General features: G+C 48.6%; 1 protein-coding gene and 1 long non-coding RNA gene across 2 annotated transcripts; one reads left to right on the top strand and one right to left on the bottom strand.

The window, feature by feature from the left end:
* Positions 1–1,901: 1,901 nt before the first annotated feature.
* On the top strand, positions 1,902–13,083 carry LOC115458933 (eukaryotic translation initiation factor 2D-like). Its single transcript, XM_030188790.1, is given in 8 exon segments — positions 1,902–1,996; positions 1,998–2,033; positions 7,173–7,331; positions 7,665–7,754; positions 8,057–8,152; positions 10,806–10,926; positions 11,114–11,288; positions 12,881–13,083. Coding segments are annotated over 8 exon segments (912 nt in total). The 3' UTR covers positions 13,021–13,083.
* A 4,439-nt stretch (positions 13,084–17,522) lies between these two features.
* On the bottom strand, positions 17,523–20,394 carry LOC115458936. The gene is made up of 2 exons (XR_003940173.1): positions 19,926–20,394; positions 17,523–17,800 (listed from the first exon to the last, which is right to left on the bottom strand). It is a non-coding gene; the product is annotated as an uncharacterized LOC115458936 (long non-coding RNA).
* Positions 20,395–21,747: the final 1,353 nt, after the last annotated feature.

The raw sequence follows: 21,747 nt of genomic DNA, 5'->3' as shown, positions 1-21,747 counted from the left end.
TTATCATCAGCTCTGTCTGGTTTTTAGGCTGTCCACACTGAGGATGTGCGAGAGAGCTTTCATAAAGTGTTACCACTATATGAAAATCAATTTTTGGATTATTCTTTGGGAGTAAGCTAGCGCAGAGGTTCTTAACCCTTTTTTTTTTTTTGTTCCTACACCCCTTTAACTGATTAACGAAACCCTCTCAGTTGCTAAATCACATGTCCACTAGTGACTATTGACAACTTCATATGTCGCTGGTAGTTGCTATAATTACAATAGCACACGGCTAACACTATCGGAGAAGTCAGACTTCAAACTACAGTGCTATATAAATTGTACCTAATGCTTCTGAAGAAAATGAAATCTAACATATCGTTGTAAACGGTCAAGACTCTTTCCTGCACCCCATTTGACCTCTTCCCCACACCCCTGGTAAAGAACCCCTAGGTTAGAGGTACTTCAAAACAGGGGCATAGCCAGACTTCGGCGGGAGGGGGTCCAGAGCCCGAGGTGAGGGGGCACATTTTAGCCCCCCCCCCCCCACCATTGCCGACCCCGCCGCCACCACCAACTTTGCCCCCGACCCTCTCAACACCCCCCCCCACCCCGCCGCCAACCCGTCGTCACCTACCTTTGCTGGCAGGGGACCCCAACCCCCGCCGGCCGAGGTCCTCTTGTTCTTGCAAAAGGCTTCTTTCTGTTTCTGACATCCTGCCCGACGTCAGAAACAGAAGGAAGCCTTTTGCGAGAAGAAGAGGACCTCGGCCGGCGGAGGTTGGGGTCCCCCGCCAGCAAAGCCAGGCAACGGCGGGAGGAGGTCGTCGGCAGGAGGGTCCAGGGCCAAATCTATGGGGGCCCCTGGCCCCACGTAGCTACGCCACTGCTTCAAAACCATGTTTAAAAAAACCCTGTCCTAGACCAAAACCTAGCTGAAGGGATGACAGTTGTCCGTACCAGGGCAGGAGGAGCTGGGGACCTCGATCCAATTAGTAACATCCAGACTGTCGCCTTCTGTAATTTACGGCTTAACCGTGTGCCTTTGAGATGGGGACAAAGGGGATGTAGACATCACAGACATGAATGAAAAAGATGTGCACAGGAATACAGAAAAAGCCAAATACCCAACCATGTTCCTTCTCCATCCGCAGTGACAGGAGTTTCAGTCACATGGGCTCAGGTGATTTGGTGTCAGCTCTGAAGCTCTGTCACATTTGAGTACTATTAAATTCTGCTTTTTTCCTCCTCCCCAGAACTGATGGATGAGCTGCTGCTTCAGTGCTTTTTCCAGGCTTTGAAAAGCAGAGTGAAGAAGTCAGACCTACCTCTCCTCACCAGTACCTTCCTGCGCAATCACATGTTCAGCTCTTGGTAATAAAATATTTACAGGCTGAGTGCATTTGATGAAAGCTATTTGAAAAAAAGCATCACATCCTCAGAACTAGTTGAAGCTCCAGCTGCTTAGGCCGCTGCTGGCTAGTAGAACAGAAAATAAACTTGATCTGTGTGATATGACTGGGAAACCGGAAAGAGGTCTGAAAAGGTGTTCCTCCTATATTTTACTCTGTGCTTCTGCAGCAGGATCAGGGTTTTTGGAGAAGCAGTTGGGGGGGGGGGGGGGGGGGGTTAAGGGAATCTTCAAGCCCCACTTCTGATAAAAATAAGTTGGCCTCTGCCATCTTTAGTTGCCCTGTCATCTCTCCATTGGGCTGTCATACCACCCAGTATAGTAACCATATGTGCATGCTGGTTCATTCCAGTACAGATTTTGTGTGTGTATTGAATGATTTTCTCTCACACAACAGCCCTGAGGGAAAACAGGTGGACATTAAGAAGTCGAGTTCAAGAAGGTGAGAACTGGTGTCGGCCACCATTCCCTGGCTGGTTGCTGTGGATTGCAGGCTGTTGCTGTTTCTGACATGGTCTTTGTTTCCTGTCTTCTGCACACAGCTGTCCGGTTTCTGCAATGCATGCAGAATAGAAAGATCTTGCAGGTGAGGGAGCTGAGCAAAGGCGGAGAGCATCGTAGATGTGGACTGGAAGCATCCAGAGTAAGTAAGAAATACCCATGTTTATTTCTCTCACCTGGTCCTCACAATATCCACAGAAGGTGGAAAGAACGCAGATCCCACGAGGTAGATAGAATACAGTAACAAGGAGTTGGGAACTGGATCAGGACCTTCGGGACGCTGGAATGAAATTGTAGGCGTTTATATATTAACTCAACATGGAACCACGTTTCGGCACATGCGTGCCTGCCTCAGGAGTCCTGATGCGTATACTGATGATCACGTTTGTCGGTGATGATACTTCTCGTGAAAAGAGCATGAGCTGGTCTTTAAAATGACCGTTGGTGAAAGGAACAATAGTTGAGCAGTCTGTTTAAAACAGGATTTGGCACTTTACAGGCTGCTCAACTATAGTTTCTTTCACCAACGGTCTTTTTAAAGACCAGCTCATGCTCTTTTCACGAGAAGTATCATCAACGACAAACGTGATCATCAAATATACGCATCAAGACTCCTGAGGCAGGCACGCATGTGCCGAAACGTGGTCCATGTTTGAGTCAATATTAATAAACTAGTAAAAAATGCCCGTTTCAAAAGGGAAGGAAACGGGCGGCGCTAGCAAGGCCATCCCCCACCCTCCCTCGCTGTTCCAGACTCTGCCGTCCCTCCATTTCCCCCCCTTCCGTGACCCAGTCGACCCCCCCCCCTTCGCGGCGAAAACCGTCCCCCGCCGCCGTCCAGTACCTGTGCTGACGGGGGACCTCAACCCCCGTCAGCCGAAGTCCTGTGCTGGCATTCGCGGCGTGCTGCTACTTCAAGGATTTTGTGTTTAAGTTCCTCTGCGTGCGGTCCAAGGCACAATCGAACGTTGGAGGTTGGCGTTTCGTCGCGTGTCAGAGCTCCGCCCTCATCATCACGTAGTGACGCGAGGGCGGGGCAAACAGTCATGGGCAAAGGGGAATCTCGATGCCTCAACTTCAGGTGGTGGCTTCATTTAGAACGTTGGGGCTGCGAATTATGTGCGGATGGGACGTGGCTGAGGGCGGGTCTATGACTGGCAGTGAGGGGTGCACGAGTGAGAGTGAGTGTTGCTGACAGCCTAGCCTACCAACACTGCAGGGCTTCAGGGTTTCCCTCCCACAGAGTGAGCTTCAGAATGTTCCATGTGAGAATTATTTATATAGATGTACAATTTCATTCTGGCGTGCTGAGTCTGTTTTTGAAGAGCATGATCCAGTTCCCACTCCTTGTTCCTGGATCCTCACAATATCCAGACAGATCCTTATTTTTAGGGTGCCCGCCATGAAGTCATGCAGTCTGAAAACATTTGGTCTGAGAAAGATTAATTTTCATTTCCATTACATAGCTTCCCGCTGTTCCAGAATCTGTGAGATAGTTTGTCCATCAACCGGCAGATGGAGAGCTGAAATCTGAGCTGAGACATCTCTCTCTTAGCATCCAGTCCAGCTCCTCAGTATTTTCTGTCTCCAGGAGATAGATGGACACACTTTTCAGTCTCTGGTTCTGAATGATTTGCACCTGGTCCCTAGTTGAGCTTTGCCAGTGGCTTGAGTCTGCAGAGTCGTATCTGGAGGTCTTCAGATCCCTGTCTCTGGTGCCTCTTGAAGTTTTCTTCTTCCCTTCCCTCAACTCTCCCCTGTTTCCTGTGGAGCTCTTCTTTTCCAGCACAAAGGTTTACTGGAGAGTGTGGCGCTGAGTATCGGTCCTGATCCTCTCTCATCTGGGCTAAGACTAAAGTTCGACTCAGAACCGTTTGGACAGCTGCAGGTTCCTTGGTAAAGGGGAGGGCTCCTGACTTGCCGCTTGGGACTGGGTTGTGCTGCACTTGTGCCAGTCAGGGTGAATGGCAACTCCCACAGAGGCAGTTAAGCGGTTTTCCTGCTGTGGGACACACTGACCTGCGGGGCATTGCAGTGCATGCAAGTGCGGGATGTAGGGGAAACAGCAGCAAGCACATCTTCGGATCTGGCACAGAATCCAAATACGTCAGGCTCTCCAGCAGGGCTGGTGCACACTTTGATGCAGAAGAGCGCGGGAACGGGCACAGTTTTGTTGGGGCTGACTGGCAGTGGGAGCAACTTCTGTCTGATCATACACGGAGTACAGCTGACATTTTACAACCAAAGGCCTCAATATTGGGCTCCTTCTTTTCTCCAGAGTTTATGTTGCTCTTATACCAGGCCTGTTTACTGAAGCAGGGACAGTCAGAGTTTCTGCAAGGTGCTTCAGTTTCTCACCCCATTGGTGTTCGGCTCCTAAGAGTTCTCATTTAGCCCCATCTGTCCACCCCTGGAGGTCTATCTATCTGCTTGTCCCTTCTTATCTGATGTGGCCTCAGTCTATTCAGCAGAGGGGCCATCATTGAAGGAACCATTAGAGAAGGGAGAGCTCCCTCCTGAAGAAGGAAATGACTCGAAAGTACTGAGGTGTTTCATAAAGAGGAGTTCAGCACTCTTATTTCTGAGGCTTTGGCGGTGCTTTCCATTGAGGAGCCTTCTGTTTCAGCGTTGGGAGTTCCATCTTCGTCAATCATGAGTGGGCTTAGAGGTCCTTCTAAAGCTTTCCTGGATGCATCCAGACATTCAAGACCTGATTACAGCAGAATGGGTCTCGCTAGATGCAAGGCTGAGAGGGAAGAGCCGTGGCTTGGCCTCTACCTGTTGGTTCTGGAGGAGAAGGAGAGACTGCAGCTTCCCAGGATGGACTCCCTTGTTGCAGTGGCTACTAAAAAGACCACCTTGCCGTTGGAGGGGGCCATTACCCTAAATGACCTACAGGATAGGAAGCTAGAAGGTCACGGAAACAAGCCTTTGAAGTGGCCACTCTGGGCCTTCAAGCGACGGTGTTCAGCTCATTCTAGGGATGAAGTGTCCACACATGTTCGCTCGTCTGGTTAGCGTTAGGTTAGTGAGTTGCTTTAGGTTGTGTTTATTCTCAGTTTTTTCTTACTGCTTGTCTACGTATATACTGAGGAGCTGGACTGGATGCCAAGAGAGAGATGTCAACTCAGTTTTCTATCTCCACCTGCTGGTTGATGGACACAACTATCCCACAGGTTCTGAAATAGTGGGAAGGACTAATGGAAAGAAAATGTATCAGGTAAGGTCTAATTTCTCCACGTGGATTGGATTTCATTCTTCACGTCTTCAGATATGAGCTCAGGGGGAGTGGCAGGTCCTTTCCTAAGAGGGCTTATTTTGTCTGTAACTGAAGCAATAGCAAGTGAGGGAGGTGGGATTTGAACTCTGCCTTCTCTTGTTCTCAGACATAAAAAAAAAAGTAGGGGGTGACTGAATGACTTCCAAAGTGTGGATTGATGTAAAAATCGTCTTTACTAAATCAAGCACCAAGATAGGACACTTGGATACGTCATAGAGATTTGTTTTTTCCCTGTTTCTTCATTTACGTTCTCTGGTTCTCAGCCTGCAGTTCTAACCACTAAGCCACTCTGCCACTCTTAAAAACCTTTTTGTCCCTTATACTTCTCTTATCTGATGCTGCTGTTTAACACTAAGACACGATGTAGCTGCTGTTCTTACCGCAGACAGATGGAAAACGTAGGTGGTGGCTGTGGCAGGACGCGGGTAGTACACAAATTTTAATGGGAGAGCCTCAACGGGGATTGACCATGCAATAGGTGGTACCAGTGTGGCAGGGCTCCAGGTGTCTGCTCAGCCCTTTCCCTCTGGGTTCAGTGCCTGCTATCTCATCACCTACCATATAGCGTAATTAACCTTACTGGAGAACTCCTAAGGCAGGGCATCTTTTCTGTATAATTACAACAGTGATTCAGGCAGTGCTCTGCAGGGTTTGGTAGAGTTGTGCAGATAAAATACTTCTGGAAACACTTTAGCTGTGGGTTATGATTTAGCTCCCACTGAGAACAAGAAAAGATTGAGCTGAAAGTAGAGGCTTTGGGTAAGAATTGAAATGCTTTCTTTTATTATCTGTTTTTTTGTAAACCACTTTGATATTTGCATACGAAAGGCAGTTAAGAAAATGCATGAATATAAACCAGAAAACAAATCTTTTTTAAGGGGGGGGGGGAGGGGGGTTAACAATACATCAGGATTAAAGAAAGCCTATTGTTTAGGTCTTGTTCACCTGGTTAAGCTTTCATAGCAGGGTTGAACAAGGATTGGGCAGTTTATCTTGATTTGATTCTCTTCTACTCTTCTTTTTCTAAACACAATATGAATGGCTTCCTAGGCAGCCAACTCTGGAATGCCCTCCCCAGACCTATCCGATCAATCTGTGACTATCTACCCTTCCGGAAAGCACTAAAAACCCATTTATTCAAGCAAGCCTACCCAAATGACCCAGACTAATCTTATGAACCCATCTACCTAACACTTATGCACGTGACAACGACATTGACCCAGACTGTATCTCCCACCTTATTCCCTTCTCCATTGCCTATCTCTACCTACTCATCTCTTCTATTATTCTGGTACTAGCCGTTGAGCCCGTTAAAACAGGCTGGTATTGGGGTTTTCAGAGGTCGACGCTGGCCTCCCCCCCCCCCCCCCCAGCGAGGTCACCGCTACCGTTCCCCCACTCACCCCGGAGTCGCCGCCACCGCCAGCCCTCCACCTGGCCCAGGCCCTCTGTCCGCTACTGAACTTACATCCATTCGCCCGAACGCAGCACGCACATCGGCTGAGCTGCCGTCGACCTTCCTTCTCTGCCTGTGTCCTGCCCTCGTGTGACGTAACGTCAGCGAGGGCGGGGCACAGGCAGGGAAGGAAGGCGGACGGCAGCTCAGCCGATGTGCGTGCTGCGTTCCGGCGAATGGATGTAAGTTCAGTAGTGGAGAGAGGGCCTGGGCCGGGTGGAGGGCTGGCGGCGGCCACACCGGGTGGGGGGAGCGGAGGGGCAGTGGTAGAGACCTCGGCGGCTTTGCGCAGTTTCCCCCTCTGTCCCGCCCCCGTCATGTATTCACACGGGGGCGGGACAGAGGGAAGTCTCTACTGTGCATTTGCGAGTGAGTCGGTCACTCGCCGTTTATATGTTTGAAATTTAACTTTTACTTTCTCTAACAATATTCTGTATTCCCTGTTACTATGTAAGCCGCAGTGAACCTGCTTTGAGTGGGAAAGCGCGGGATACAAATGTAATAATAAATATGAAGGAAAAGTACTTTTCTGCTTTTTATTTCAGGATCCGAGCCTTTGTTGCCCTGGATTCAGCATGCACAGTACAAGATCTCGAGAAGAGCAAGGAGAAAACGGGGGACCAGCCGTACCACCCCCCTGACATCGTCCCGCTCTACGGCATTTCTGCTAAGATGTTGCCCCTCTTCCAGGAGGCAGGACAAAGGTAACCCCAGTTGCGCCAACAGAGTTGTCCTGCTTGGCCGCGCATTGCCAAACACAAACGAATAGGTGATTGGAAATATAAGGTTGTTTTTTTTTTATTCAAGAGTAATTCCATCTCTGTTGTTACCAGCAAGGTGAACAAAGGGCTTCCTGTCCCAAAACTGAATACATGTTCTGAAGATACGGCTCTGATTCCTGATGACTAGGCCATATAAAATCAGATTTCGATGATAACATCTTACAGAATTCTTTTATTTAAAGAATTATGCTTTGGTACGGGTCTGAGAGACAGAATCGCAACACAGCTGTTTCCCTTTTGTTCTGCTATTTTCAGGAAAGGGGACGTCCTCTCCAGCAGTGATGTCAAGAGCATTATCATTAGCTATGTGAAAAGCAACGAACTTGTTGATGAAGACAATAAAAAGTGAGTAGGCGGAATCAAAACGACACGCTGAGCCTGAGCTAAAACTGTTTTGGAAGGCCGGGAGCTGCTGCAGTTTCATTGTTAGTAACGCTTCAGTGCAGGTAAGGTTCCAGGGAGCACCAGGACAGGCCCAGACGAAGCACTTCCTTGACTATCAGTAACTACTCCATGCCTGAAACAAAGGGCAAGCGACACGTGTCACACAGAGATTTTTACTGCAGAAATGTTCCCTTTGTATTTGGTCCTTATGCTGGTGGAGTTTTATTTACCATCTTTAAAATCATATTGGGTTTTTTTTTTAGCTTTGTAACCATCAATCCCATTCTGTGTGACTGTGTGCTGGAGAAATCGGAGCAGAGCGACGTTGCCAAGCTGAAGTGGGAAGATCTGCTCAGCAGGTAATAATAAATAGAGTTCGCCTCTTCTCTACCCCTTTCACATAGGAACAGGGGTACTTTTTATAAGGGTGTAACTGGGAGCAGAAAAATGTCAGGAAGTATTTTTTCACGGAGAGAGTGGTGGATGCTTGGAATGCCCTCCCGCGGGAGATGGTGGAGATGAAAACGGTAACGGAATTCAAAAATGCATGGGATAAACATAAAGGAATCCTGTTCAGAAGGAATGGATCCTCAGAAGCTTAGCCGAGATTGGGTGGCAGAGCTGGTGTTGGGAGCGGCTAGTGCTGGGCAGACTTCTACGGTCTATACCCTGAAAATGGCAGATACAAGTCAAGGTCAGGTGTACACCGTCAACTTTTGGAGAGACGCACTAAGACCAGCTCACGGTCAACTTTTGGAGAGACGCACTAAGACCAAGACTATTAAGCTAAGTTTGAATTTATATCAGTCTGTGAGTGTGAAATACAGTAAATGTACCAGTAAGATCCCCAGGAGGTTTTTTGCCGATGACGAGGAAGTCCAACTCCGTGTCGACCGTATGTTGAGTCCAGGAGTTTGCTCGAGGCTTTTTCCTCCTCATATATAAAAAAGTGTGCATAGGAAATTTTATCCAGAACCTTGTTTAGATTAAAGTGTGGAAGTATGCGAGCAGCCAGTGGTATAGTGGTTGGTGCTATTGCAAAGACCTGAGTGACCTGTTGAGACGTTCCATGGGCCTTTACACTACTTGTGGCTTCATTCTGCAGATAGGCCTATGGTTACACCTGGAGAGGCTAGGCTTAATCTGATTGATTTCTTCAACTGGGTGACCAAACAGGACATGGGAGGGGCGCTGGATGGGTATACTTGGATTTTGGCAAAGCCTTTGACACGGGTCCGCACAGGCGACTGATAAATAAATTTAGTGCCCTTGGTATGGGTCCTAGAGCAACTGACTGGGTTAAAAATTGGTTGAATGGAAGGAGACAGAGGGTAGTGTTAAATGGAGCTTGCTCTGAAGAAAGGGCAGGGATCGGTCATCGGGCTGGCTCTTTTTAATGTCTTTGTGAGTGATATTTGGAAGGGCTGTCTGGTAAGGTTTATCTCCTTGCGGATGATACCAAACTCTGCAACAGGGTGGACACCCCGGAAGGTGTGAATGACGTGAGGAAGGACCTACCGAAGCTGGAGGAATGGTCCAATATTTGGCAACTAAAATTTAATGCAGGGTCATGCACTTGGGTCAGAAGAATCCGAGGGAAAGGTACAATAAAGGGGGTAAAGTGCTTCTGTGTACGAAGGTACCGAGGAACTTGTGAGTGACTGTGTCTGATGACCTTATAGTGGCCAAACAGGTAGAAAGGGCGACGGTCAAAGCCAGTAGGATGCTTGGGTGCATAAGGAGAGGGATGACCAGCAGGAAAAGTGATAGCGCCCTTGTATAAGTCTGGTGAGGCCCCATTTAGGCTACTGTGTGCAGTTCTGGAGACCGCACCTACGGAAAGATATACACAGGATGGAGTCGGTCCAGAGGGCGGCTACAAATTGGTAAGCGGTCTTGAACATAAAACATATAGAGACAGACTTATGAATCTTGACATGTACACGCTGGAAGAGAGGAGGAGCATGAAAGAACGTTTAAATATCTCAGGGGCATTAATATACAGGAAGTGAGCCTTTTTCAACTGAAGGAAAACTCTGGAACAAGGGGGCATATGATGAAGTTAAGAGGGAATAGGCTTAGGAGGAAGCCAATAAAGTATTATTTAATGGAAAGGGTGGTGGAAGCATGGAATGGCCCAAGGGCCCAGAGACTCTAAGGGGCCCAGAGGCTCTGATCTAGTAGCCTCAGGAGGGGGGGGGAAACGTGTTCTTTCCTGCCTGGCCCACTGGGCTGCCGCTATTCCTCCCCCGCCCAGCACCACTGTATTTTAAAAATGGCGGCCTAGACTCCCTGCGGAAGACTGTCGAGACCCATGAGACTACCGCGGGAAGTCTCGGCCGCCATTTTGAAAACAGCGGTGCCAGCAGGAAAGAATGTTCTTCCCCGCAGAGGCCACCAGACTACCAGGACCCCTGAGCTAGGATCAGGGCAGTGGGGGGGGGGGGGGGGTGGTCAGGCAGCGGCTGGGTGAGGGGGGGCCCAGACCACCCTCTGTCCAGCCCTAGATAAAACCAAGGTTTTAAAAGGAGAGCAGAAAAATACACAGATTCACACCCGTTTCCTCTCAAGTATGGTATCTGCTTAGAAAGGCCTTTCTGGGCTCTTCTGAGTTCTAGGAAAGATAAGCCCGTCCATGTCTCTGTCGAACACTGTTACCAGTGTGTGGCTGACTCATCCTGCCAGTCTATGGAGAAATGGGAACCTTTCCCCTTCAATTGCTTCATGTTCATTGATTAACTGGGGTACCGCATTTTCTTATCTCAGTTTGCCTTGTGTCCCTTTTTTAAATAAATTTTTAAATAAAAATTTGTATAAAATCTCAGAAGTATAACTGGAAAAAAAAAATAAATCAGTATTTGGTGTGATTTTCCATTTTAGAACGTGGGCAAAAGGGAAAACATTGGCATGCAAAGACATCAGAGGTGCAAGTAAGGCTGATATTCTTAAGCACCTTTTCAGATGTCACTCGTACAGCTTCCAACCTGCCTCTAAACATGAGCCTCATTTCAGGTGTATGGAAAGACTTCAGCCCTTCTACCAGGTCACCTTCCATGGCCAGGAGCCCATGCTTAGGAAAGGAAGCCTGGATCCCATCGACATCACTGTGGCTCAGAGATCATCTAATAAAAAGGTAATGCTTTTGCCTTGCAGTCAGGCCCTGCGCTGCGCGCCTCTTGTGAGGACAGAGTCAGTGGTAGGATGCTTTGAGTACTATTTGCATTCGTCAGACAGAATTTGCGCTAGGTACAATGTACAGATATGGTAATGAGCCCCGCCTCTCCCAGTCTCACACAAGTCTCTCTTCCTTTGCTATGCAGGTGACTCTGATTAAAAACCTTGAGCTGTATGCGCTGGACCCACATTCTGTTGCCGCTGTGCTGCAGCAGCGAGTCCAGGCCAGCGCCACCGTCACTGCCCTTCCTGGCTCCAAGGACAGAGCCCAGGTCCAGATCCAAGGCAACCAAGTTCGTGCGTTAGACAAGCTTCTGCTAGGTGAGTGAGTAATGGGGTCCTCGATGGATGTTTGAATATGACAGGCAGGGGAGCCCCCGTGCTTCATTTATTTGCCCCGGGTACTTGTGACCTGGATTGGCCACTGTTGGAAGTGGGGCACTGGCCTGACCCACTATGGCTATTCTTATGTACTAAAGTTCATGCCGACATTAATATCAGTGGCTTATGCATAAATAGCTATAATTGGGCTAGTCAGGTGCTCTATATATGTGCTTGTTTGGAACAGGGGGTGTCTACTAAGGCTTGAAGGTGAGGTGGGTCGCTTGGTTCACACTGTGAATGTTAGAGGTGGTTTAGTAGCAGGACCAGAGCAGAGGATAGACACAGGCCAGTCACCTAATAGGACTGTGAACCAGGGATGGTTCAGCTGCTAGCCATGCACCCAGCTATTCAAACATCCTTTTCCCTTAACTAGGGATAATCAACTGCTTTTTGGCATGGTTTTACTGGAAGTAGGTCACATCAGTTTCTTTGGGTGAGTTGCTATATTAGCGTGTGTGGAATTCAGCAAGGCTTTAGGTGTCGCTCCTCATGGATGACTTCGGTAAATAAATAAACTCTGCTTCCTTGATATGACCTGATGATTTAGGAACTGGATGAGGGGTGGCAACAGAGGGTAGCGGAAAATGGAGTAAAGGAATGTTAAACAGTGTTGTGCCACAGGGATCATTTTGAGGGCCCCCCATCCCCCCTTTTTTTTTTTTTGTTAACGTTGCTTTAAACCAATAGGGAAAAGTTTGTCTTTTGTGGATGATACCCAAATCGGCAAAAGAAATAGATGCACAGACATGCTGCAAGGTGTGAAAAACAGGAAGAAGGATGTAGCAAAGCTTGACTGAGCTAGAGCGTAGCAAAAAAAAAAAAAAAAGTGCAGACTGGTCATTTCATCTGCAGAAACCCAAGGTTGCGGAGCAGTACAGGGGTGAAGTGCTGCTGAACACGAAAGAAGGGTGGAAGCTGTATCTGCTGAGCATAAGGTGACGGGAATGGCTAGTAGGAAAAAAGGTGATAACGCCTCTGTATAAGGCTCTGGTCAGACCTGTGTACAATTCTGGAGACCACCTTCAAAAAGACATGAACAGAATGGAGTTGGTTCCGAGGGCAGCTGTTAAAATGGTCAGTGGTCTTTGTTGTAAATCATAGGGCCTTAAAGATCTCAAAATGTATACTTTGGAAGAATGGTGGGAGAGGGCCGCTAAAGAGACATTTAAAACTCTCTGTGGCATAAATTCATAGGAGGGGGCCAAGCTCTGGACCAGAAGAGGGTCTTACGATGAAGGTGAGCAGGGATATTTCTTTATGGGAAGGGTGGGTGTGCGGATGGTGCCTGAGGCAGAAGACGAGATTGTGGAGCTGCTTAGTTGGTACAGATAGGCTGTATGGTATTTACCTACCCGTCTGCCCATCAGTGCCACCTACTATCCTTTTCCCTCTCTTAGAAATCCTGGCGTAGAGTTAACAAGCTCTTGCAGTTAATTAGATTGTGGCTATATATCTTAATCCCACGGAGGAGCTGGCCCATGAAGCAGCCTCCTTAGAAGGTCACTAACCTTTTGTAAATCTCCTTGCAGAGGAATACAGCCTGCCTCGGAAATACGTCCAAGGCCTGGAGAAAAGCATCGAAGTCCAGCAAAAAGAAGTGAAACCGTTTTGGACTGGAACCGTGTCTGCATCCCATCACTGGAGCAACTGTGCAACAGGATCTTTCTAAAGCAACTTCTCATCAAAAAGGACCCTGCTGTCTTTAGCTAGAAAATAAATTTTTTTTATTTGAGATGGCCTCCTTTTTTCTTAGTTATTTGGCAGAACCATGATCAAATTACTGCGGCTGATCCTTTTATGGGACTTAGGGAACAGCTTTGTGACTCCTGCTGGAGTTAGAAATCCCTTCAGCATATCAGACCAGTCTGATCTTTACACGGCCCTGCTGGACAAGAGCTTCAGAACCTCGGGTCCTATGGTCTGCTTTTCACTAGTGTCCTGTTATATTCAGAGGCCTATTTACAAAGCTGCTTTGGCTGTTATTTTTCGTGTGCCTTAATGTTGAATGGCCAATGCCTTAGTTAACCTAAGGCAGTGGTTCTCAAATCTGTTCGGGTCAAGACGCCCTTAAGGTGTTGGGAATTTTTTTCACGGTGCTCCCTAAGTCAGAAGAAATACATAAAATTCTGTTTATTTAGTTAGGATCAAATTTTATCACAATTTACAAGCAGCAATGTGGCTTAATATGCAGCTTGTCTTGGTCCTGGGCCAATATTCTGCCTGTGCTCGCAGGCCGCTCCCTCCCACTTCAGCCAGCGAGAGACAAAGCTGGACCCTTCCCCACTCCGCTTCTCTACAGCTGTCCACTGATTCAACAACACTGTAAAATGAATTTATGTAACACAAAAATGATATTGGGGGGGGGGGGGGAGAGAGAGAAGGGAGAGCTGCTTTGTCTGCTGTTCTCCCTTGCTCTGTCCCCTGCTCCTGTGGGCTGGGAACCGATTAACAGTTAACTCTGCGCAGAGTTAGTCCTTCTCCTGCCACGGAAGTACTTCACACAGGAGGCGGGGCAAGGCAGAAAGGAGGGACTTGACCTGTAGATGGCTGCAGAGCAAAGTTAGACATGCAATAAACCCGGTCCTGCCACACAGCAATAGGAGACCAAGCAGCGGGCACTTATTCTACATCTCCTCCGCGGCCACTCAGTTTGCCACTGCTCCAGGCTGCTGTGGGGCATAGGTTGGGGAAACACTGACCTAAGGCTGGAACGACTTTCACATTAACACAGTAAAGCTCTCTACAGCTGTTCAGGAGTGGCAGCTGCATCCTGTTATCGCAGTGCACTTACCCCCCTAATTCTAGAAAGTTGCATGTCCAAATTTCCGAGTAGCGACCTTATTCTGTGTGTGCAAGGTAATGAATGATTAAGACTAATTAGCAGCTAATTCAGTGGCCCTTTTTACTAAAGGATTGGCACGTGGCAATGAGCCTCGCCGTTCACCAATCTGGAACTACTGCTGGGCTACTGTAGGAGCCCAAGCGGTAGTTCCCGCCCCTAGCGTGCGCCATTTCTGGTACTACAAAAATATCTTCTATTTTTGCAGCGCCAGTGCTTAGCTGACCGGTTACCTCAATGAGTGGTAGTAGGTGCTGTGCTTCCCCCCCCCCCCCCCCCTTGCAATGGCTGTGAGGTAAGTAGTTTGCTTACTGTGTAGCCATTTTCAGAGACTGACTTTTACCCACTGCGGTAAAATGAGGTCTCAGCACGCACAGGCCCCCTTTTACCGCAGCTTCATCAAGGACCCCCTCAATTAGCTATACTTGTGTGTAACTAACCTTTGGTCCTTATTCTGTAAGTTGCACACCCGAATTCCAAATGGGGCAGCACCAAGGTGGTGTGGACCTGAGAGGGGCAAAGGTGAGTCGGGCAATTATGCACATCGGTTACACCGACTAGAGTTAAGCACAAACATTTCACACCAGTAGTGTAGCCAGGAATTTTTAACAGGGGGGGGGGGGGGGGGGGGGTGCATCTCCTGCACACTCCCTACCACCTCCACTACCGTAAAATCATTTCTGCTTCAGTCTTTGCCCAGGCAATAGCAGTGACACTCAGAGACTGTCTGCGACTGCACTGGAACTTTCTCTCTGAACTGTCCCACCCTTGACAGGAAGTTATGTCAGAAGGGGCGGAACAGTTCAGAGAGAAGAACCCTCCCACCCCTGACAAGACAGGAAGTTGTCAGAAGCAGTGTTGCCAGGTGGCGGTTTTCCGCGACCCGCCGCGGGAAATTTTTGCCCGCGGCGGGTCGCAGTTTTTTGGGCTTCTTTTCCGCGGTTTTTCGGGCGGTTTTTTCGGCCGCGGGCGGCGGGGTTAGTGACGTTGTGGGTGGGGTTAGTGACGTTCTGGGCGGGGCCGGTGACGAGGGAGGCGGGGCCGATGACGGGGAGGCGGGGCCAATGACGGGGGAGGCGGGGCCGGTGACTGGAGGCGGGGCCGATGACGGCGGGGGCGGGGTTGATGACGGCGGGGGTGGGGGTGTCAGGGGCGGGGTTTGAGCTGGTTTTTGGCCTGGATTGGGTGGGAAAAAAAATTTCCACCTGGCAACCCTGGTCAGAAGGAGCAGAACAGTTCAGAGGGAAAGTCCTGGTGCAGGCAGCCTATGACTGCCGCTGCCTGGGCAAAGACTGGAGCAGAGATGATTTTAAGGCATGGGCGGGTCTAAAGGAGTTATGTACACAACACACCTACCTTGAATAAATAACAATTTTGTTCACAACTCCCATTATAGAATTCGTGATTAGGATACATTGGCCTGGTGTCTAACTTTAGGAAATCTATGGAGAATTACCCCCTTAATGCACATTAAAAAAAAGTTTCTCTCTGCGTTAATTGGGGGCTGGTTGGAAGTTGAGTTACTGCATGTTGATTTTGACAATTTGTGTAGTAATGTAAAAATGTTACTGTACTGAAAGGTTAGTCATCAAATGTGCCAGGGAGAGAGAGAACATTGGTGGGCTGACAAGTCATGCTGAGGTTTTGTACCCAGTGCCTGCATGTTGTGCGCTACTAGTGTTGCCGTATTAAAAGCCAGGGCTTGACCTGGGCCACGGTTGCTGGATCAAATCTGAAATAAAGAACCTCACAGCAGGCTCTGCCTTAAGGTACCCACAGACCTGGTGCTAACAGAGTGACAAAACAATTTTAATGCCCCCCCACTGACTACAGAATTTGAGGCACAGGCCCATGAAGTGGACTTGGCTTGGCATCCCTCTGCTCTCTCTCTATGTAACGAGACAAACACCACTGTTGTGAACTGAAAGGAAAGATGATTCAAGTCTAGGAATAACCCAGCTTTAGAATATTTTTTTTAATTTAAACACCGTTTAAAAAAATTGTACAATATTTTCTTGTGAACCAAAATCTTCCAGATACTTTATATATAATTTAATACAAGTCTGGCAAGTTGTAAAAATAAATTAAAAATGCATTTTTTTTAATTTTGACAAGTTTTGTGCCTCTATTCCAAGTTGTGCCTTTCCTTGTACTTTACAGTAAGAACCCCCCCCCCTCCCCCCCCCCATAGGCACTGCCAGCACGTGGACACCCCCTCTGAGCTCATGCTGCAACAGCTGGTCTTTGCAGATATAGGACCGTGGTATTTTCAGGGGCTATTCCTACTGCCAGTACATGGACTGGTTTGGTCACAGGAGGGCAGCTCTCCCACTTCAGGGATATGGCTAGAGGGAAAACAAATAACCGATAACCATTCACTGTATGTTCCCTGCACCAGATGTAATCTTGCTGCTCCTCCAGCTGTAAAAGGTGCAAGCTGTCTGTAACCCAAGACTAGACTGGATAGTGCAACATCCAGCCATGACACACACCTTTGAGGCTGACTGTGCAAACTTTCTGTACAGTTTTACAAGCGCTTGTATTTAACATTACAGATGGTATCATACGATTTATCCTTTAGCAGAAGTTATGGCATTATTTCCCTCCAAGTACAGAGGTGAGGCAGCATACATACAATGATACGCCCCTGTAGTCGTACAGCTGCATGCAGCTCCATAGTCTGGATCCTATATAGAGAATATATTTTTAGAAGAGATAACTAGATGAAGCTTTTGAAGAAACAAAAAAAACCCACATGACTGTGCACTGTTTTGTACATGCACATGAAATATATCAATTTTCTGTAAATGTTCACTAGTGCCGGGGTGAGTACATCTGACGTTCTGGGGTGGAAGAGAGCAACCACTGCAGCTCGCAGCTGTAATATCCCAAAGCCAGGATGGGTCTTGCCTTTGACAGCTCAGTAAAGAGCAATAAATTACTCATTTTTTTTTTTTAAATTTATTTACACAGTCTTTCTGAGAAACTAAAGCCTGCAGACCAAATCCTGGCTTAGCCTGTGCATGCATGAAATGTACCTGGCCTCCATTCGCTTTCAGCTCTTAAGCACTTTCCTTTTCAGAACTGGTTTCTTGTTTGCAAAGCTGTGCACTTTGCTTGGCACCTCCCAAACAGCTTGGTTTGAATAGTTTCAAACTGTGGAACAGGGGATTACAAATCAGTCCTAGGAACACAAATCTCACATTATCAGGGACGCGTACGAGGGGGGAATGCGCAGGCTGCATTCATCCCAGCCCATGCACTGGCCACAGTTCTTTGCTAGATCTAGCTTCGACCCGCAGTCTGAGGTGAACACAAAGCCTAGTCTCTGCTTTTTTTTTTTTTTTTGCACAGGCAATAATGCAGCAGCAGGTTTCAGAAGCGCATATCAAGCATTTTCTCCCGTATCCAGTGGAGGTGGCTCAGTTTCTGGCCTTTGGGTTCTGGTTTAATCTGCTTATGTAAGCTTGCTGTCCATCTCTTTTAAGGTTTCTCGTAGCCTCTGCCGGAAAGAGTCGTATTTCTTTTGGACCTGATGGATTTTCTCTTTTTCTTCTCTATCCAGGATCATTAGGAAATTCTGGAGCTCAGGAATAGAGAAGGCATCCCACTGCCAAGAGAACAGGAAAAAGAAATCAGATAAAATGTTGCAAAGCTGCTATGCTGTGGCCAAAACATTTTTAAGAGCAGTGGGTCTAGTCTCGATAAAAAGGAACAGTAATGGAAGGGGAGATTAATTGTTAGCACTTAACAGTCTTCTTCTGCATCTAATGTTTGGACTGGATGGTGGTGGTGGGGGGGGGGGGGGTGGAATTCAGCAAATGGACTGGGATGATCCACGCTATGCTAGTATTCGGGGAAGGGTTCACTGCATGGAATGACTTTTACAGAATACTAGCTCAGTGTGCATTTTGCACTAACTTTGGGTGCAAGGATTTATGTCTGCCCATTAAAATGAGTGTGCACAGCAACTGAAAACAGAACAGGGCGCTAGGCAATGTGAGACCAGCACGGGACAAATGCTTTAGCTGGCGGGGGTTAGGGACCCCCCACCAGCCAAACTGGGGGCCCAGCCCCCTGTAGCTATACCACTGGTCCCCCCCATGCCCACACCCACTTTGGAATGGCACACTATGAAAATTGGACTTCCGTGTTATAGGGTTGTAGAGCTGATCCATGTGTAACTCCTAAGTACTTGGGTGTAAATACAAAAATCTGATGCACTTGTTCATTCAGTTGTCAAACAAAACCTAACATGAATCAAAAAAACACATTGATATAAAATACTGCTACTGTTTGTGGAGGAATGAGAGGAAAAGCTTCATACTCCCGTTGGCTGTCGGCTTGACATGGCGGAGGACGATAGCTCTTTAGGTACGGGACGTTAGCGTTTTTACACACATTGAACGACCTAGTTGGTTAATAAGTTATCCGGCAATGAACTACCTGTATGTTTGCTGTTTCAGGGATAATTGTGAGGACTCTTGAAGAAGCCGGCGTGAAAGGGGTCCATCGGGACCTCACCCCGTTAGAGCAGTAACGCAACAGCTTACAGCACAGATAAGTGAATTTCTGAATTGTTCCGCATTTTGTTGATAACTTTTTGAAGACAAACCAAGAGAGGTTTTTCCAACTTATGATTACTTTTTCACCGTATTGCTCCAATACATTTTAAATAATTCCGGTAACATACCGTGTGGAGCAACGGGAGTATGAAGTATTAATGTGTTTTTTGATTCATGTTAACTCCTAAGTACTGCCAAGTGCTTGTTAAGGACCATAATTGATATCACCCAATTAGCATATGTATGGATCTGTGCACCCAACATCAGATCCAGCAGAGCTTGTGGCACTGGAAAGGAGGTTAAGGAGACGGCAAAACAGGAAGATGGAAAGGGGATGGGATTTGATAGAACACCTTTTCTGTGGTTGCAATCAAAGCAGTTTACATATTATATGAAGGTACCTGGGGCAATGGAGGAGTAAGTGACTTGCCCAGAGTCACAGGGAGCTGCAGTGCAAATCAAATCCAGGTCCCCTGCTTCTCAGGCCACTGCACAAACTAAGGCTACTCCCTAAAGCCCCAAAATTTGAAAGAAAAAAATAAAAAAGGTCGCCTGAACCACAGAAGGTAGATAGAACTGCACTTTCCCCCCCCCCCCCCCCCCCCCCCCCCTTGCACATTTGGAATGTTTCTAGCAGTGGCGTAGCCAAGGGTGGGCTTGGGTGGGCCCAGGCCCACTCACTTTAGGTTTAGGCCCACCCAGTGGCAGCATACCTATGATGTGGCTGGCAGGGATCCCCAAGCCCCACCAGCTGAAAACTCCCAACAAGTGTCCCTCCTGCATACCTTGTAATAGCAGATCTTCACCTGCAGCGAGCAGCAACTAATACATACTGCTCGCACCGGCCCCACAGCCTTCCCTCTGATGTATTTCTGCCTAGGCGGAAACAGGAAGTTGCATCAGAGGGAAGGGTGTGGGGCCAACATGAGCAGTGTGTATTAGTTGCTGCTCGCTGCTGGTGAAAATCTATTTAAAAGGTATACGGGAGAGGGGGGATGTTTGAGAGACCATATGGCATGCAGGCGAGAGAAGGAGAGACCAAATCACCTGTGGGACGGGGCGAGGTTCTTCTGCCCACCCATCTTGGGCCCAGGCCCACCCAAAATTGGGTGTCTGGCTACGCCCCTGGTTTCTAGGGCTTTCTTTTACATAAAGACTTCTCGGTCATACCTCAACCTCTCCCGTTTCATTCTCCTTCAGCACAAATGTGAGAAAGTTGGTGTCAGGTCCTGCCAGCAGCCGGAGGTGCAAAGGGTGATCACTTATGGGTAGCTTCTGGAGCAGCACTGCAGAAAGACAGACAGTGGTTAAGACCCCCCTCTAAAGCAGAAGGAAAGACAAGTACTCCAGGACTCTTAAGATGTTGTGAATGAGCAGCATGAGGGAGAAATACAGGCAGAGGCTAGGGAAGAACCCGAGGCATTCGCAGGAGCTCAGAGTAGCAGGAAGGTGATACTCTGTGCCCTGGGAGGACAGGATTCTGCCGCACAGGCCGGAGCTATAGCAGAAGAAGGCATGCAGTCTGGGGTGGGGAATGGAGTTAATGCGGAGAACAAGATGTTATGAATTATGTACAACAGCAGTCCTCTTCTGATTAAGGTTATGAATTATGTAATAATCTTCTGATTGCTTCCGTAGTTCTTTGCAGGTTGTATAGAGAGAGAAAATTGAGCAGTGCTTAACATATGTACAGAAAGAGAGAGACATATTTTCAAAGCACTTAGACTTATAAAGTTACGTAATAACCCATAGAACTTTATAAGTCTAAGTGCTTTGAAAATCAGCCCAGTGTGGCCAGGGCTGGCAATCTAGGCAATTGCCCTGGAGCTTGTCTCACTGTGAAAAGACAGAGCCTGAAAATGGGCTTCAGAGCTTCTTTCCTAGGGTCTACCCTGAGCTCCTGCATGTGTAACACCAGCCCTCAGTATCTTCAAGGGGCATAGCTAACCCTCCAATTTTGGGGGTGGACTTGGGGGGGGCACATTCCTCCCCCACGCTAAACATACCTCTGCTAGCAGGGATGCTAAGACCCCACCAGCCAATGAAGTGCAGATCGAGTCGCTCTCCTTCTCCTTATGTGCTTCTGTCATGTGGAAGTCGGGGACATGCCTCCAGCTGCTGATTCCAGGACTCCCCAAGCATGCTCAGCTCTTGCATGAACTGAGCATGTGTGAGAAGCCCCGTGTCAGTGGCTGGAGGAGGAGGGGAGCGGCTCGGGAACTGCTTTTTTTTTTAGCTGGCGGGGCTTCAGCATTCCACCAGCCAGTGGCGTATCTGGACTCCGGCGGTAGGGGGGGCCAGAGCCAGAGGGAGGGGGCACATTTTAGCCCCCCCCCCCCGCCGCCGCCGAGCCCCCACCGCCACCAATGACTCTCTCCACCCCCCTCCCGCCGCCAACCCTCCCCCGCTGCCGTTGCTTACTTTTGCTGGCGGGGGACCCCAACCCCCGCCAGCCGAGGTCTGCTTCCACCTGCCGCTGCCTTAAAAACTTCTTCAGCCGGCGGGGGACCCCAAACCCCCGCCAGCCGCCCCGCGGTGTTTAAAATTCATCTTCGGCCTCCGTGGCCGTGCCTGCTGTGATAGGCGCTGTTGAAATCCACTCGGAGTCTGACATCGCAGCACGTACAACGACGTCAGACTCCGAAGTGGATTTCAACAGCGCCTATCACAGCAGCATGGCCACGGAGGCCGAAGATGAATTTTAAAACACCGCGGGGCGGCTGGCGGGGGTTTGGGGTCCCCCGCCGGCTGAAGAAAAAGTTTTTAAGGCAGCGGCAGGTGGAAGCAGACCTCGGCTGGCGGGGGTTGGGGTCCCCCGCCAGCAAAAGTAAGCAACGGCAGCGGGGGAGGGTTGATGGCGGTAGGGGGGTCCAGGGCAAAATCTGCGGGGGCCCAGGCCCCTGAGGCCCCACGCAGATACGCCCCTGCCACCAGCCGTTTAAAAGGTGCTGGAATTCTGGAGGGGGCCCAAGCCCAAAGTAATGGAAGAGGA

The sequence above is a fragment of the Microcaecilia unicolor genome, unplaced genomic scaffold (assembly GCF_901765095.1).
Source record: "Microcaecilia unicolor unplaced genomic scaffold, aMicUni1.1, whole genome shotgun sequence".
Classification (NCBI taxonomy): domain Eukaryota; kingdom Metazoa; phylum Chordata; class Amphibia; order Gymnophiona; family Siphonopidae; genus Microcaecilia; species Microcaecilia unicolor.
Note: the sequence above shows the minus strand (reverse complement) of the source record. Positions and strands in the feature narration are given on the sequence as shown.